The following is an 18,463-nucleotide window of genomic DNA, read 5'->3' on the forward strand; positions in this document are numbered from 1 at the left end:
TCTCTCTTGGTGAGGGTGTTAAATTGACACAAAGGAATAAGAGTTTTGGATATTCTGGGGAGACGACATGCAGCTAGTTTTATAGGTGCATGCTTCACGTGATTCAAACCTATGATGTCATTAACATTCTTTCTTGCATTATAATATTACAAGTTTCCGATGGCAAGACAAGGACCTGGAAGTAACCCGGCAGCTCGTAAATTCTACTGGCACTGTTTGAAGAACCCCAAAACCAGGGTTAGGTAATGCAAAAATGTAATTTAATGGAACCATAAATCTTGTTGAATCTTTATCAAGCACGTGTCACTATAAGAATCCTCAGCCTTCTTTTTGGTGAACAAGAAAACCTTAGCCTGAATGTAGTCATGATTTTGGGCGGTATAAACATAGAGTTGACCATATATAGTAGGCAAATTAAAGATCAGGGGTCAAACCCTTGGGACAATGGCAGTACTTGAAGCTCAATATAGTTTTTCTTTGGTTTCCCTTTTCCCCCTTTAACAAGAAATACAGATGTAGTCATTTACATTGCTTTTGTAACATTCTAGTAAATCTTGATAATCTCAAGTCAATCTTTTTATAACTACCAAGTAATTGCATATTTCGTGCTAAAATTTAACTAATAAAGTTGTGTTTCAATTTAGACATATTTGAATCAAGATTTTTATAAAGAGGTTTGGATTTTCTCTCTGCTTGTATAATGTGATTGTGTGAGTCATTGGAATTAAGTAACTCAAATGTTACAGAAAGAGCAGTGTTCTAACATGGAACTATAGATTAAAGAGCCATTAATGAGCCTAAAATATGCAGGAAAAAAAAGGGTTTTAACCCATACTTTATTTAATTTCCTTGATTTTCTCATTATCTATGTCATGAGTGTGATATCTTGAATGTTACATCAAGGAATATCATAGCTTAAAGTTGTTCTGAGCCCCCAGCCTATTCTTTTATTCAACCACGCATATTCTAATCATGACTGCTCCAGATGGAGTCGGATATTATCTCCTGACAATGATTCTGAGCAGTTTCCTTAATTTCTTTAGATCATTTCCTAAAACCTTTTAGCTAATCTTAATTTGTGGCGTCACCATATCAGTCAGCACTTTTGTCAATTTCCAGCAATATTGACATCATTTGAATCGTAAATTCTGCTAAGTTCAATGTTCATATAATTCCCAAATACCTGCAGCACGTCTCTACCTGCTCCTGCAATACTTCCCCATTTTTGGTAGATCACCCAATCGCCATAGCAGCCTTTTAATTAAATGCCAGCCTGGGATTCTCCTTTCTCTTAAGTTTCACCCCACAGAACTTTGAATTTGATTCAAATTCAACATGCATAAAAAGCAAGATGACCACTGAAAACAGTTAAATTTAGTTATCAGAAAGATGAAAGGAGGGTATATGAGTGATGACTCCGCAAGATTTATTAAACTAATTGAGTTTGAATCAGATAATCAAATATAGATTAGAGGGTTTCACATTTGACTTGAGAAATTCAGCTTAAGCTCTTTGTCCTTGTTTAGAAGTCTTTCTTTAAGCTCTGTGGAAATTATATGCCAACTTCTGCATTTCCAGGGAATGAGCTCAGCTATTATGTTTCTACTGAATTTACTTGCTATAGATTAACGGGTCAAATTACATCGATTTCTAACTTCAAAACCAAACATTTACCAACCCCTGAAAATCTATAGATAATCTGCCCCCAATGAATGTGTTAAGCTCTTCAATCACCTGTTTAAGGGAAAAAAAAAACTGGAGAAATAAGTTTGTTTCATGTGATATGGTATTAATTTATACTCAACATTAATTTTTTGAAGTGCTGCAGACAGCTTTAGCTAGCAATTTTTACTCTGCAAAGTAAACACGTAAAAGAAAAAAAATGTATTAATCTTCTAGTTCTACAAAAGGCATACCATAATCCATGAGCAAAAACAAAATTCTCAATTGCAGCATATGCTGCTTACTTTGTTCGTTTGACATTGCCTTCATTATCTCAACAAGTTTTGACTTATGGTTAGATCTGGGTGTTTTATACAAATCAAAAGTTATAATCTAAATCAAACCACCCAGGATCAATGAGAAGATTTGGAGTTTTGGACAGTAGGATCTGCTGGGGAAACTTTTTCAACCTTCCTTACCTCATATCCTTCTTTGACAAGTCTGTGAGATGGGAAAATAATGTGAAAATGATAGTAAAATGCTTAGGAATATACAAATAAATTGTTTCTTTTCAAACTTGGATTCATCAAACAGAGAGGACCTTGGACTGCAATGATTAAACGACAAGGAGAAAACAACAGTCAACTCACAACTAGAAATTATTAACAAATTAAAAAAAAAACGAAGGTCCACATGCTGTCTCTTTAGACTGGGATAAAAAACCTCATGGTGTATTTTAATTTCTTCCGTTTGGAACAAACATCCTTGAAGTGCTGTGAAAAGCTATCTTGGGTTTTGGCTTATTTCGATTTTCATGGCGGTTTGTGAATATTGTTGCCAACGGTATAACATAAAAAAAGGGTCATCTTTTTTAGTTTGAAGAAGATTGTAAGGAACAAGGCAGGAATTTGCTAGGCAGCGGCGTATGCTTCTTCGTTCACGTATGGCATGCATTTGAACGTAGCAGAAACAAAGGAAAAACTAAGTTGTTGTAAGTTGTAATGTTACTGACCCATCGCCAAAAGTGCTAATTGGAAACTGCTGCATAATTAGAAGATGCCAAAATTCATTTTCCTATAAGAATAAATCATGAATAAAAATCTCTCGTTTTTTTTTTCCATAATTTTATGTTATGTATTCAATTTTAAACCCTAAATCTTAAGTTTCGAATCTTAAATCCTAACAACAGAATATATTTTAAAATTATGGAAGAGATACCAAATGAGATGCTAAATGAAACATCAAATAAGAATAGAATATTATTATTTATAATCTTATATATACATGAAGAATCCTAATTAATGAATCTAAAACAAAACAAATCGAACTTAAAAATACTTTGTTAAACAAACCATAAAACTATAAAATATGAAGCTTTTAATAAAAGGTAATTAGGATCATGCACCAATCAATAAACCAAATGCACCAACGTACTATTATTGTTAACAAAGTCATCAATCCAAAAGCAGGTGATGAATATTTCCACATGAGATTCAGATCAAACAAGTTTTTAGCAAGCGAATTCTTTTGCAGATAAAAATATATAGGGGAATTAATAGAAGAAAAAGAGTTGGTGGCTATTCGCAATTTGCATGTGATTTCAATTGAATTTGTGGTTTTGAGGATTACTATTATTATAGACAATGAAAATAATTTATATCATTTACTAAACTTTAATTTATTAAGAAAATTATGTCAGTGATGGCCTCCATTCCTGCCCGGAATCTTTCTACTGCTCCTTAATTTAATTTACCCTTTGGCCCCTGACCGCTTGATTCGATATCAAAGAATTTAATCCCTAGCTTAATTTATCAATCAAGCTTGCAAAGTATTTAATTAACGTGAGAAACAGTAATTAACAAATTTATTTAATTGTTAGCCTTGAATTTACTCCAACTGCTCCGCGTACATGCACTCCATAAATTAAAAATCCTTGATTAGGATGCATATTAACTATAATTAATTAACCGTGGGAAACTCATCGGCTTTGGATTGCTTTTCGAAGGTCATATGAATAATATCCAGTGGAAACATAGGAAGAAATTTGCAGTCATTTATTAATAATTCAAAAAAAAAAAAAAGAAGACAGAGATAATGGTTTACAGGTATTTGAAGTGTCTTTATACACAGGTAGGCTAAATCAAGCTTCCCCGAATGAATAACGTAAATAAAGAAATCTGCTAAAAGGGAAAGAAAATCGAATGAAATTAATATTTGTCTTCTTTTTCTGGTTGCTGTTGTATGTTTAATACGTCTTTATAAATGGTGTTCTACCATTCTATGGGTGATGATGATGACGATGTCAAACTGCAAAAAATAAACAAGTAAACCATATCAGTGTTGAATGTCTAGATACATGATATATATGCACGGAATAATAAAGCAATGAAAGCAAGCATACGAAAAGAAAGACCTACTCTAGAATATCTTTCCAGTAGGAGTCACCAGTTTCATCATCCATTAGCTTCTCCCAAGCCTGGAAGATAGAAGTGTCTGCTGAGATGGTTGAGCAGTGATTGGCGTTGGTCTTGTGTTCCATTTGGTTCATGGAAGCAATCTCGGAAGATTCCGAAACCAATGCAGAAAGTGAATTTTCTGTTTGAAAATCACAGGAGCTGCTCAAGCACTTGTCAGTCATATCTCGGCTTTCATACTTGAATTCACCTTCAAAACATGCCCATGAGTTGTCAACACCCTGCTGGTAATCACTTGATGTTTGAGTCATTGAGCCAGCGCTTTGAAAATTCTGAGGAATTGAGGCTGTTTCGTTGGCATATACGGAGCTTGTCCCGTTTACCAGTCCGACTCCTTCAAATGGGTAAGAATTTTGGGACCCTATTAAACCAGCCCTAACATTTGAGAGTTTTTTGGTATTCAGGATTTGCATTAGGTTTTGCAATAGCTGGATTTTAGCTAGTTCAGCAGCATCAGCCTGTACTTTAAAAGCAGTACTGTCCCAGGGATTCATCAAGTTGCCTAATTGTGCTGCACAAAGCAACTGAGACAGGTTAAAAAGATGATTGATATCAGTTCTTGACTTGTGGGTGTTTGGATCGAGTCCCATGTTAAGAAGCTTCTTCCTGATGTGGGTATTCCAAAAATTCTTGATCTCATTATCTGTTCGTCCTGGAAGATGAGTAGCAATCTTCGACCACCTGTATAAAGTTCAAATCAAAGCTTTAAGACCCTTTTTAATTAACCTTACACAAATGAAAAAATGTATCAGATTTTCTGAGAAAAATTAAGCATGAGAAGAATATATACTTGTTTCCAAGAACCGAATGAAGGTTAATGATAATTCTCTCTTCTTCTTCCGAGAATTTCCCTCTCTTGATGTCAGGCCTCAGATAATTTGCCCACCTTAGTCTGCAACTCTTTCCACATCTATTCAAGCCCGCATGCTTTGGAAGAGTTCTCCAACTTCCATGGCCATGTTTGTTAATGCAATCAACCAACTTCTGATCCTCCTCTGGAGTCCATGGGCCCTTCTTCAGATTGGCTTCATCACTACAGCAAGGAGACCTTCCCATGTTGCTGATACGAAACTAATAAAACCAGCAGAGAAGAACCAGATACTAGATATTGGCAGAAACTTCTTAACTTGACAAGTTAAGGAATAGAATCCGTTTTTGATATTTTGGTGAGACTGACATACACATGGTTTTATAGTTGCATGGACTATCTAATTCAAACCAATGATGTCATAATCATATATACTTTTTGAATTATGATATTCCAAGGTCTCCTAAAGCAAGAAACCGATTAAGAAGTAACCTGGAAGTTCAGAAATTTAAGGATCCAAAAATCAGGATTAGGTAGTGTAATTAAATAGAAGGAAATCTAGTTGAATGATTGTAGACTGTGGAGCCGAAGATTAGAATAAGCTCAAACACTTGTGATTTAGAGGGTATAAAAGAAGAATTTTTAAGTATTTTTTGTAATTCGAATGAAAGTAAAGAAGAATTGTTGAATTAAGTATATAGATATATCACGTATTTTTCTTTAAAATTTTAATTATAAAATCCAATACGTTTTGTACCAAAGATTCAATTATTGAATCATTTTAATAAAATATTCTAATATAATTGTAATTAGAATTCTCAACCTAAATGGTAAACAGGAGTTGGTTTGAATTAATCTCTAGGATATGCATGCATGTGTAAGTATGTTTGTAATATATCATTCCTTGATTGTATCTTATGGCCTTGAGAATGATCTCCAAATCAGCCATTTCAGGAATGGTACTGTTTGATCCAGCAATACCATTGCTTAACAACTATTCCAAGCAACCGTCCTTTTATTATACAAAACCATATTATAATATCTTGCTTCCCTCATACCAGCAACAACAGCTCTTGCCCAGTATTCTAGTTAAGCACAGTCTTTTCCCTTTTATCATTCAAACCATTTCCTCCGATCATAGCTGTTAGCAATTTTGGCGCTTTATTGTTGTATTTATATGTCTGAATTGTTAGTTCTGCGAAAATTCGATGTGCTTAAGTTGCAATCCAAATAAAGTGCGGTAGTCTCCAACTGCTCTTGCAATATTTGCAATTTCTTGGCTGATCAACCCAATTGACAAAGCAGCCTCATAAATAGTATTTTAAGGCCTAAAATGCTTCTCTTTTCTCTTCTCTCAAGTTTTGACAAAAACTTTGAATTTCATTTAAATTCAAATTCGTAAAATTCTTAATATTCTCGTCAAGCCTTCAATGAACCGATAGACTTAAGGATGGAGTTTTCCGTTAACATGATCTCTTATTAGTGTTCAATTGGTTAATGAAAATGGTAAGCTTTCACAATTACTTAATTTATTTGTAAATTATTCTGTTTTTTCATTAATATAAAGAACCTTGACTTTTCAATAAAAAAATATTCAAAATACGTAAATCAAGAGGAAATATATTAATATTTAATAATTTAATATTGTAAAATTGACTAGTAATTAAATTGAGTAAGGATGGTATGAATTTCTTGTGATCTTATCTTATATAAAATGAATCTCATGCACAAACCTCTCTATAGTCTGACACTTGTTTTAGTTTTTTAGGATTTAGGGTTTTGTTTTATACTAAACTAGGCAACAAATAAACAATTAGAAATTTTCTAGCATTATATCCGAGCATTTGGTTTATTAGTTGGTGCATGATCTCTTATCTAAAGAGTAGAGTTTCAATTTTTCTTTTCTCAATTAAAAAAAAAATTCCTTGGCATTGTCGCTGATGACAATAAATACCAAATCTTTGAATCAAGCATACGATGATCTAGAGGTTTGACATTTGACTTCTAGAAATTAAGTTTAGAGTTTTGTTAAATGACCTCAGCTATCATGTGTTAATTTTCACTTGCTAATTGCTATTACTATTACCTGGTCAAAAAAACCTTCAATTTCTAGGCAAAACCAAACATCTACCAACCATAAAGCAATTTGTAAAGTGGAAACACAATACCATTACCCCAAAGCTAAAACAAGATAATTTACTATTTAGCTCCTCAATTTCTTTCCTCATTGTCTTTATTGAGAAGCTAGCATGTTCTTTGAGATAATTTGAGTGAAAATGATAGTAAAATAAGTAAAATGATCAGCAATAAGAAGTGTATACATATCTATTGGATTCTTTGTACGAGTACCTTGGATTTGATTATGCGACAAGAAGAAAACAACAGTCAACTCTCATCTAGAAAATTTAAATTAAAATAAAATTAACAAAGATCCACATGTTAGCATCAGGAATAGAGTATTTAAGAACAAAATAATGGGAAAAAAAGAATACCCTTTACAAAGATGTTCAAGCTAGATTTACTTTTGTTTTAAATGTAGCCACTAAGCATATTAACAAAGAACTTTGCATGAATTGGGGTATAAGCCAATCCATTTTAGCTGGTTAATTTTTGGTGGCTTGCCCCCATCTTGATTTCTTGTTGCAGATTTGTTGGTCTGAAATAAAATTTCAATTATCCAAAAAGAAAAAAAAAAAAAAGAATACCCTTATTTTTCTTTTTTTTAAAAAAAAAAATTATTTCTAATTATTCAATAAAATATCCTAAAACATTAAATTTAAGAAAGATGGGTGTCTTGGGCCGATTCAGCTAATTTACTTGTTGCAATAGTATACTATAAAGAAAATGTTATGTTCATATCCACTGTAAGCAATGTGAGGAAACAAGCAGGAATTTCAATTCTAGCTGTATATCATTGTCTTAAATATTTTAATTTATATAAAATAAATCTTTAACAAACCATTTAGCCATTTAAATTTGGGCTAAGTGGATCAAATAGTAGTATCAGGACTTAATTGCACCAAATAAAAAATAGGGGCTTAAATGAGAATTTGGAATTGTTTGAGGATTTTTTCTTTTTCCTTTTTTTTTTTTTTTTTGATATTGTGCTTATGCAGGTAGGTAGCTTAATCAAGCTTCCTCAATGAACAAATTAAGTGGAAGAGCTACTGTAGAGTATCTTTCCAGTCGAAGCCGCTGTTTTCACCATCCGATAGCTTCTCCCAAGCCTCGCATGCAGACGAGTCTGTTGACACGGTTGAGACGTGATTCCTGTTGTTGTTGATTTTGATTTGATTATTGGTGGAAGTCTCAGGAGATCCTGAAACCAATGCAGGAAGTGTATTTTCTGTTTGAATATTATAGCTCAAGCTCATGCCATTCATATCAAGATTTTGCTAAATCCAAAAATGCCCATGAATTGTGTGTTGTGATTTGGAAGAAATCGGGATATGGCTGCATGATGCAGCCTCTGTTACAGGCAAGGAAAAACAGGGATGAACTAAAATGCTTAGCAAGGAACTAAAGTTCATCCAATTCATTACTGGTTACTAAAGACATTTAAGTACAATAGTTACATACGTGGATAATAGCCTACAACACTTGGTCACAAGCATAAGACAAGTGTTAAAATGCATTAAGAACTACGCATGCATAACAACACGTAAAAACATGAGCTGAGAGGAGTAATAGCTGGTAAGGACTTCGGTTGAGTTTAGACAAGTGTTAAACTGCTACTGCAGGTTGCATGCAAGTATTAGCTTCAACATTGTCAACTGCCTGGTAGTTACTCGGTGTCTGAGAAATCGAACCAGAGCTCTGAGTTTTCTGTGTTCGGGTGGATTCCTTGCCAGATAGGGTGCTTCTCCCATTTACCAGTGGGTAAACATATTGAGACCCCAAGAAACCAGCATTTGCTTGCAGCGGATTTTGCAGTAGTTGGGTTTTGGCTAGTTGAGCAGCATCATCCTGTAGTTTAAAGGCAGTGTCCCAAGGATTCATTAGATTTCCTAATTGGGCAGCACAAATCAACTGAGAAATATTTAAAATATGATCGGTTCTTGGCTTGTGGGTTTTGGGATCAATTCCCATGTTAAGTAGCTTCTTCTTTATGTGGGAATTCCAATAATTCTTGATTTCATTATCTGTTCGTAGTGGAAGATAAGTAGCAATCCTTGACCGCCTGCAGAAAGAGGTAAACAATTTAAACCAATGCAGATTCAAAGATACCTACCATAACTTCGGAGAAAAATAGGGACGAGCAGAACATTCTTGTTTCCGACGATAATACTCTCCTCTTCATCAGAGAATTTTCCTCTCTTTATATCGGGCCTCAAATAATTTGTCCATCTGAGCCCGCAACTCTTTCCACATCTGTTCAAGCCTGCAAGCTTTGGAAGAGCTGTCCATGCATGTTTATTGATGTAATCAACTAGCTTCTGATCCTCTTCCCCAGTCCAGGGCCCCTTCTTCAGATTGGCGTCCTGGCAACATGGAGGTATAACCATATTTTATGCTGCCAGGGAAGTTAAAAGTATCTAATTTTTTTAAGGCAGGAAATGGATAGGATTAATTTTGGATATCTTTATGAAACATGCGGCCGGTTTTGTAGAGGGAAATCAGTTTCCCTAAAGCAAGACAAAAACTGGGAGAGTAACCTGGAAGGTCAAAACCTTATGCCAATCGAAAGACAAATATCAAATTATTTCCAATAAAAAGTAATGGATTTTAATTTAGTTCTATAGGCTGCTTCCTTAATTCTCAAAACCCATTTTTATAATCTTAATATCTGTGTCATCATCTTATCAGTAAGCAATTTTGTCTGTGTCTGATCAAACATTAACATGGTCTGAATTTTGAAGGTACAATTCCAAAAGAAGCCGTCGAGATCTTAAGCTGCTCTTGCCTATATTTGCCAATATTCGGCTTAGCAGTCTCTTTCATTTTTTTTTAAATGCCGACATAATATTGTCTTCTCCTTAAGTTTTTATCACAAGCTTTGAATTTCCATTAAAGGTCGACCTGAAAGGATAAAATTTGATACCATATCCATCCATTACTATGCTTATAAATAACAGCAAACAGTTCTTGCCTTGCAAGGAGAAACTACTTCCTGTATACTGTTGTCTGCCTTTTTCTCATGTTCAACTAAAACCCAGACTTCAAAACATCAAGATACACACAAATTAGCTGATATGAGATTTCATAATTATAACCAAACAACCAAGTCAGAAGAAGACTTATTCATAGCTCCTTAAATTTGAAAGCACTGCAAATTTTCGTGCACGATGGTAATTGTACAGATTGTATAATATATATATATATATATATAGAAAAAAGTTACTGGTAAAGTTACGGGTATACCAAAACTAGAATTTTATAGAAGGGTTTGGGGTTGGTGTTCCTTATCAAACTTGGGTTCTTTGGCTGAGGAACGACGAGAAGAAAACAACAATCCTCTCTCAACTAGCTGTTAATATATTTTCTAAAAGAATAATACAACCCTCGACGTGCCAGAAAAAGCATTCAAACATGAATAATAAAGAATACGAAATTGACCAGATGCCTCTGTTTCAACTTTCGACCTTCGATTGAATGAAAGCAGCTGCCCCATTGGACAGCTTTTGCATACAATAACTTTACCAAGAACAAGAGTTTAATACAATTAGGGTACCATTTCCATAAATGATAGAACTCTGTAACAAGGTTTGGTTGGAGATTTTGTTCGCCTCACATGACAGAAAAAAAAATTCAAATTCTCTTTGCTTTTCCTCTGTTTTCTCCAAAACCAACAGAGGTTATATCCATAGTAACCATGAATTAATGGTATAAAAAAAGCCACTTGTATAGCATTCTCTGATATGTATCATTATTTTCTTCATAGGGAAACAATGGCTGGTAATAAAGATAAATTCACATTTAGTGAGAAAAAAATAGATTTAGGTAAAATATGAAACAAAGCACCTGCATAAATTGTTTGGGTAATCTGTTTGTTCCTGTAGTTACTGTCTTATTGACATTTGACACTATTGTTCCAGCTGCTGCTGCTGCTGAAGGTTGATTAACTTAAAATATGGTCCATCTTTGTTTTCTATGAGAGTAGAATGAGTCCCTTGCTCTATTATTTTTCCTTCTTGTATAACTGATATTTGGTCTGCATTTTTAATAGTTGACAGCCTATGTGCCACCATGACTGTCGTCCGGTTCCTCATCAATCTGTCTAGAGCTTGTTGCACCACACGCTCTGACTCCACGTCCAGAGCACTGGTGGCTTCATCGAGTAGCAAGATTTCGGGGTTCTTCAGGACAGCTCGAGCAATGGCTACTCTTTGTTTCTGCCCGCCAGAGAGTTGCACTCCTCGTTCACCAACTTTCGTTGAGTAACCCTCAGGGAGGGAGCTTATGAAACCATGTGCATTAGCAAGCTTAGCTGCTTCAATTACTTCTGATTCTGAAGCTCCTTCTCTGCCATAGAGGATGTTTTCGTAGATAGATGTAGCGAAAAGAGCCGGTTCTTGTTGAACTAGGCCAATGTGTTTCCGAAGAGATTTCAGCTTTAGTTTCCTGATGTCTCTGCCTGCAAGGATTTGACAAAAGGCCCAAGTTTCTTGAGAAACCATAGAGTCAACTAAAAGAATACCAGAGAGAGATCTTCTGAGAAAACTTACCGTCAATCATCACCCTCCCAGCTGTTGGATCATAGAATCGAAGTATAAGAGCAAGAACAGAGCTCTTACCAGATCCGCTTTGCCCCACTAGTGCCATACTCTTGCCTGAACGTACTTTTAGATCGAAATCCTTGAAAATTACTACATCTGGCCTTGATGGATAACTAAAGTGAACACCTCTTAGTTCAATTGTACCTTCTACATTTGTTAGTTCTTCTCCAACATCCCCAGCAACCTGCGTCTTCCGGTCCATAATCTCAAACACAGATGCCACCATTTGGTTCCCTTTTAAAAGATCTGGGACCAATGCCAAAGTTTCTCCCATGGCTAATGCCGTTACAATCAAAACCATGAATGATTTCATGACAGATTTAAAGCTTGCTAGCTCTTTCCCCATTAAAACAGAACCATACCTGCACAAAACTAACAGGTCTGAGCACTGCAATTCACTCCCTCCTCTTGAACTAAGTTAACTTAAACTAATAAGCTAATAAAACAATGACATTGCTATAGATAGTTTTGGACAGTGATTCCTCTGCAGCAATATATTAATTATTGCAATGCCAGATACCAAACAAGCTAGATGCTCAAAGACTGTAAATATGCTGAGGAAAAGGGCATTATAGAGCAAAACTTTCATACCATAAGGCAAGGCCATAAGATGAGAAGATGAAGAACTGGGAAATGCCATAGAATATTCCTGCAATTTGACCACGATTAAATGAACGCTTTGAAGGCTCAACCAGCTCACGGGCATAAAGATCAAGGATCTTCTCCTCAGCACAAAATGCAGCAACAGTTCGAATATTACTGACAGCCTCAGCAGCAAGCATATTTGCTTTTAGATATGCTTTGCTCAAGTTACCTCCATACCCTTGCATGAATAGTTTCTGAATGATAGGAAGGATATCACTACACTCCAAATTAAAGTTTTGTGTTTATATAAAGTAATGTTGGGAAGGGTGCAAACCTCGCTAATGTGACCACTTATGATCAATGGATAGGTGGCCAAGACAACAAGTGTGATTCTCCAGTTTAAGATGAATGCAATGATAAAGGAAGCTACCAGCAAACCTACATTCTGAATGAGGATTGCTGATCGATCAACAACTACACCTTTTAAAAAAGTTGCATCAGTCTCTAGATGAGACGCAAGCATGGAACTTGCATTGTTTAGGTCGTCAAACCATCCGATCTCATTCTTCAAAATGGCTGCAGATTGAAGTCATAAGACAAGATTAAAAATTGAAACAGCACTGTACCATTTTCCAGGTGTTAGAAAAAGAGAAGGCCCAACAGTGTCAAATGATTGCTATGATTAGATCACATATTACCAGAAAACATCCCTTCACGCACACGAAGAGTGAGTCGCTCTCCCATGATTCCAAAACATAAGTGCTCAATGGCATGAACGATGACAGTTATAACTGCAGCACAAGAAAACAGGATGGCAATCTTCTTGACTTCATGGCATGTTGTATCCCAGTCCATGTAATAGGCTACAAGAGCTTGAGAAACCCCAAGAGCAAATAGAGGCATCTGAACTCCAGCAATTAATGCAGCAATGGTGCCAAAGACCCCATAATACCAGTCAGGTCCAACCATAGAGTACAGTCTACCTGGCGAAACATATGCTGCCTTCCCAGTATCTATTGCATCAGCACCAGCACGACTAAGTACTGAGTCCTTTTCAGAACGAAAACTTGCACCAAAGCTCGTCCTTGTTCGGGATAATTCTCGTGAATAACTCAAGCTGAAAAAGAAGTTAATGAAAAAAAAAGAAGGAAATTTCTGATTAATGAATTCTTCAGTAGAATTACATACAAGAAACATGATAGAATGCCTGATGCAAATTAACTCGCTTATGAACTTTAACTCAAGGAGATACTATATTACTGATAGGAAGTAAGAAGCATATGTCCATTCTGAACATTGCTAGTTCAGAGAAAGGAATCTCTATGACAAGCAAGATGAAACATTCAGTAAGTTAGTATTTACAAATGTAAGATTAGTCTTCCTTTATGTTAGATGTAGCATTATTGCCATAAATTAGATAAATTGGATGTGGTTGCAAGAAAATGCCCCTGAAGCTGAAGACATATGAGAATTTAACAAAGAAACCCCTGATTCCACTATGGCTATGGATGTATGACTCAATACATCATAGCACCAAAATGTTTTGTCAAATGGTCCTAATATTAATAATCTCATGATGCAACCATGCCATTCCCCTTTCCTTTTAGAAAGCTTTCACTAAACCATTTTACCACAATTTGAGAGGACAATAACTTCACATGATCCAATTAAACACATATTAGTGCCTTCCCGTGTGTAAAAAACATTCCTCAATGTTGACATACCTGAGTGGCCTACTCAAAGTAGGACCTTGTGAGGGGTAGCGTTGCAAAGGCGCTGTCTCTTGAAGCTGAACGAGTGAAGAATAGGCACTGTAAGGGTTTGAAATAAGCTCTTCATGGCTGCCAGTTTCTACAATCGTCCCATTTTGAACAACAGCTATCACATCTGCATTCCTAATTGTAGAAAGGCGATGAGCTACCACAACTGTGGTTCGTCCCACCATCACACGATCGAGTGCCTCCTGCACACTCTTCTCAGATTCTGCATCAAGGGCACTTGTTGCTTCATCAAGTAAAAGAATAGATGGATTTTTCACTATTGCCCGAGATATTGCAATTCTTTGCTTCTGTCCACCCGATAGTTGTATTCCTCTTTCACCAACCTGCAAATCCACACCAAACACCTCTATCTTTATAGAAAATCCAGCAGCAATACTTTCCATTTCCTTTTAATTCTTAGTAAATTGCTTGTTCAAAGAAATTGAAATTAAATATTAGACCTAGCTATGGAATCTGTTTGCATGTGTCACCCTAAAGTGATTGCTCAGAGAAGTGAATTGGTAGTACTTGCTAATACAAAAAAGAATGCCAATCATAGGAATTGCTTCTAACTAAACTCATCTTAAAGTGGCTAACGATGGTAAGTGAGCACCTGAGTTTCAAATCTATCAGGGAGATTATTGATAAAGGCAATGGCCTCTGAAAGTTTTGCAGCACGCATTATCTCATCAAGTGTAGCTTCATCTTTTCCGTATAGAATATTCTCCCTAATGGTTGTCGCGAAAAGAGCAGGCTCCTGATTAACCAAACCAATTTGTTGTCTAAGCCACTTGAGGTCAAGGTCCTTAATATTATTCCCATCCAACAATATATCCCCTGTAAGTGGCTCATAAAATCTTTCGATCAATGAAATGACTGTGCTCTTTCCAGAGCCACTTCCTCCGACAAGAGCTACAATCTTGCCTGCAGGAATGTTGAGGCAGAACTTGTTGAATATAACTACATCAGGCCGAGATGGGTAACTAAAAGACACATCCTTGAATTCAATGTGGCCCTCCACTTTGCTTAGTTTGTAGCCTGTTTTGGAGCTGGTTTTGCTAACTGTATTCCTCTCTATCATCTCAAATATGGGATAGGCAGCTGCCCTTGCTCGAATAAATGCAGAAATGTCTGGTGCTGCCTGTCCTAATGACCTGCAACAGAACAAAACCAAGTAATCTGGTACATGTTTCCTGAAGTTCCAATAAAAAAAAAGATGCTGAATAGAGCCATAACAATCATAAGCATACAACTGAAATATTTTCTAATATTTCATTTACGAAGAAAGAAACTTACAGGCCAGAGATGACAACATTAAGCATGGTAGTGAAAGAATCCCCACCATTTGCAATGTGCTTGTGAACAACTATACTGGTGAACCAAACAAGCAATGCCCAGGAAACAAAGAGCACACAATGCAAAGAGCCCAGCCCCAGACCCTTGGTTAAGCCGGCCTTTCTACCATACTCGTATGTTTTCATCAATGCTTCTTTGTATGATTTCACTGCCTTTTCTTCCCCTGCAAATGCTTGGACAGTTCTAACATTCCCAATCACCTGAAAGTCACGCATATTAGTAGCACAAGGCTGTCAGATAAGCCTTCCAACATCATTTTTTTAAGTAACAACACATGACTACACATCATTACATCAATTGTGTGAGTCTAATGGGGAGACTGGAAAAACTGACCTCTTCGGCAATTTCACCAGCCTTGACATAGGAGTTTCGAACTCTAGCAATAAGACCAGTGGCAACATAAGCATAAATACCACCGGCAAGAGCAATCAATGGAACTATCGACAGCGTTACCAGACTGATTTGCCATACTCTAGCAAAGCCAATGCTGAAGCCTGCTATAAATCTGCTTATGTAATGCATGAAATTCCCCACCTGGCATCATTCACCACCATTTTCATTTCAAATTAAACCCAACAATTACATGACAAAGCCTAAATCCTTCATGAATCAACATTTTAAACTGAAAAAATTAATCTATAGTCTTTATGATTAACAGAAAAAAAAAAAAGAAAAGCCAAATATTTTTTTCTTTGCAGAGCACCAGCTGTCAAAAGAGCTGAGCTAATCCATTAACACCATAAGTAGAAACACCGAACAAACCAACCGAGTTATAAATGCTAGTAAGTGCTTTTAGCTTCCGAATTCATTTATTTATAAAGGCAAACCTAGCAACCACTTTCATTTCATTTATTTGCATCCATAAAGTTAGGTTGCAGACAACATAAAAACTGCGTCAGATTATATTTCTATCTTGGAAGTCGGCTCAGAAACTCACCGGTTTTTACTTTGATTTCCCTTTACATCACAACCTTTTTGTTCTTGCACTTAAATTTCCCAGAATTTTAAATATATTATCATTTAATATTTTTGAATTAGTTGAAGGAAACAAAATTAAAATTTACCTTCTCAGAAAGGGCATCTTGAACAACAATAATGTCACTTGTAATTGCAGATATGACTTCTCCGGTTGAAGCTTCGGTGTCAAATAAACTTATATCTTGATTTAGCATAGATTTTAGATATGCCATCCTTATTTTTGCTGCCTGTCGTTCTCCGGTATGCATCCAACAAGCCACCTCTGAAATATTTACATGCAGGTTATGGAAAATTATCATCAAATCTCTAATCAGAAACTGAAGTTTAAGAAGGGTTTTCACTTGAGTTAGAGACATATATTTTCCCTTACCTATCCATGAGGAGAATAAGATAGCCACGCTGAGATATACAAAATCCAATGAGTACTGCAAAAAGAATACAAGAAAGATTTAGTTTGTCTGTTATAGTTAGACTTAAAGAGAATAAGTTCTTTCAAAAAAAAAAAAAAAAGACAAAAGTGACCCATGCCTTTGCAACTTTGTGAGAAGCTTCTTTGGGGAAGAGATAAGCCATTCCTATGATGTTTATCAGTTTCCCAAAGAAAATGAAGAAAACAGGCACGGAAGCACCATGCACGCATGCACCGAGGGATCCCAAAGCCATGAGCACGTAGTCGTAAAAATCAGCAAACGAAAACAGCTTCAACAATGGGACTTTGTGTTGCTTCAATCCTTCTTTCTTCTTCTTCGTACCTTCACTATCTTGGTTACCGGATAATGAACACGGAGGTGTCATTTTGGCCTGGAATACGGCCAAGGAAATAAGAGTATTAATAGAACGCTTATGTTCGGACCAAAAACAACAACAGTTACTATATCAGAAGTTGCAGACGATGAATAGGAAAAAGGTTGAGGAAGTGAAGAAGAGAAGATAGAGATATGGGAAAGTATTTGAGGGATGTGAAGTAGATGGGACCTTTTATTGCAATCTTAAAACAAGCTGTAAAAATCTGTTAAGGTGATCCCTGCTTTGTGTGTGACAGTTGAAGTTAATGAAGGAAGCAGATATAAAAGCAGGCTGCTAGGTAGCCGGAAGGAACTCGAGTTTAATTCTCTTGAGAATTGAGAAATTGGTGATGGGAATTGGGATTGCTCTTTTTTGATATTTTGCTGGTGAAAAAGTATATGTCTCTCACTCTCTCTCTCTCTGTCTATCTATACCTATCTATCTATATATATTCTCTCTCTGAAATAAATTGAGCATTTGGAGTTAGTTGGATCTGAGCTTTGCTTTTAGTAGGATTCAGTGCCCACACCTTGGCATGCCGCTGTCATGAGAAGAAAATAAGACTTAATTATTCATTAATTGATGGACATGCATGCCTATCAAGTTAATGTATAGACTTGGACTATTGGTGTTAAATAAACCATAATACGCCTGTGTGAAAGGAAAGGGGCATGCAACAGAATGGGATTTGAACTGGTTGGGAAAAAAAATTTATGCTGATGATGGGAAACTGAGCCTTTCACCTTCGTTGCATTAATGAGATGCTTGACATTGTTGTTCAAGTATAAGACGTAGAAGGTTTGTATTCATAATTTTTAATTATTTATAATGAAATTGATTGCTTTTACGGTATTGTATTTTGTTTTATATTAAATGTGAGTAAAATTGTTAAGATTTATATAAAAATTTAAATCAATTCTTATTAATAACTTGGGTAATGAAAACTAAACTTGTGACATTAATTATTACGTACTGTCCTTTTTTTTTTGCTCTTTTTTTCAATAGTTTGAAATAATATTGTACCAGAGCAGAGTTTAAATTTCCTTCTCCTTATCTAAAGAGCAGAGTTCGAATCCTCCCTCCCTTAATTATAAAAAAAAAATTATATTAAAGATGTTCACTTCCTTTTTTATATTTTTTTACGAAACTTTGTCTTCTTCTTTTATTTTTAAGAGTATAATTATTATATATTTTTTACGTACAAAGCTCGCTTCATGCATGCTTTCTCTTCCTTGTTTTATTTTTTTCATGAGTTTAACCTAATTATGAATAATATCCCTTTATACTTTGCTAAACAATTTTGGGGATAAATCCAACGTAAATTATAAATATATGCAA

The 18,463-nt window shown here is 35.5% G+C and overlaps 2 protein-coding genes and 1 pseudogene across 3 annotated transcripts; all 3 read right to left on the reverse strand.

Moving 5' to 3' along the window:
- Window positions 1–3,755: 3,755 nt before the first annotated feature.
- On the reverse strand, window positions 3,756–5,192 carry LOC18606783 (transcription factor MYB39-like). Of its 2 annotated transcripts, XM_088804359.1 has the most exons (4): window positions 4,927–5,192; window positions 4,507–4,817; window positions 4,080–4,422; window positions 3,756–3,969 (listed from the first exon to the last, which is right to left on the reverse strand). In XM_088804359.1, the coding sequence occupies exons 1-4, from the start codon at window positions 5,190–5,192 to the stop codon at window positions 3,933–3,935; spliced, it is 957 nt and encodes a 318-aa protein (XP_088660485.1). In that variant the 3' UTR covers window positions 3,756–3,932. The 2 variants fall into 2 exon arrangements, with proteins under 2 accessions (XP_088660485.1, XP_017972642.2); XM_018117153.2 differs by having other exon boundaries at window positions 4,080–4,817.
- Window positions 5,193–8,667: 3,475 nt separating this feature from the next.
- On the reverse strand, window positions 8,668–9,449 carry LOC148763878 (transcription factor MYB93 pseudogene; annotated as a pseudogene).
- Window positions 9,450–10,783: 1,334 nt separating this feature from the next.
- ABCB2 (P-glycoprotein 2) lies at window positions 10,784–17,293 on the reverse strand. The gene is made up of 12 exons (XM_007040579.3): window positions 16,868–17,293; window positions 16,710–16,764; window positions 16,426–16,601; window positions 15,695–15,895; window positions 15,302–15,561; window positions 14,619–15,159; window positions 13,970–14,349; window positions 12,944–13,362; window positions 12,580–12,821; window positions 12,252–12,499; window positions 11,610–12,022; window positions 10,784–11,518 (listed from the first exon to the last, which is right to left on the reverse strand). Exons 1-12 carry the CDS (start codon window positions 17,132–17,134, stop codon window positions 10,968–10,970), a joined length of 3,753 nt encoding a protein of 1,250 aa, XP_007040641.3. The 5' UTR covers window positions 17,135–17,293; the 3' UTR covers window positions 10,784–10,967.
- Window positions 17,294–18,463: the final 1,170 nt, after the last annotated feature.

The sequence above is a fragment of the Theobroma cacao genome, chromosome 3 (genome assembly GCF_053813885.1).
Source record: "Theobroma cacao isolate CCN51 chromosome 3, ASM5381388v1, whole genome shotgun sequence".
Lineage (NCBI taxonomy): Eukaryota > Viridiplantae > Streptophyta > Magnoliopsida > Malvales > Malvaceae > Theobroma > Theobroma cacao.

Coding starts and splice junctions, on each gene's coding strand:
- LOC18606783 (XM_018117153.2), bottom strand. CDS start 5,192: ATGGGAAGGTCTCCTTGCTGTAGTGATGAAGCCAATCTGAAGAAGGGC. Junction 4,818..4,926: donor CATTCGGTTCTTGGAAACAA/GTATATATTCTT, acceptor AACTTTATACAG/GTGGTCGAAGATTGCTACTC. Junction 3,970..4,079: donor TACTGGAAAGATATTCTAGA/GTAGGTCTTTCT, acceptor TATTTTTTGCAG/TTTGACATCGTCATCATCAT.
- ABCB2 (XM_007040579.3), bottom strand. CDS start 17,134: ATGACACCTCCGTGTTCATTATCCGGTAACCAAGATAGTGAAGGTACG. Junction 15,160..15,301: donor AATGTTGTCATCTCTGGCCT/GTAAGTTTCTTT, acceptor GTTCTGTTGCAG/GTCATTAGGACAGGCAGCAC. Junction 12,023..12,251: donor TCTTATGGCCTTGCCTTATG/GTATGAAAGTTT, acceptor AGTTTTGTGCAG/GTATGGTTCTGTTTTAATGG.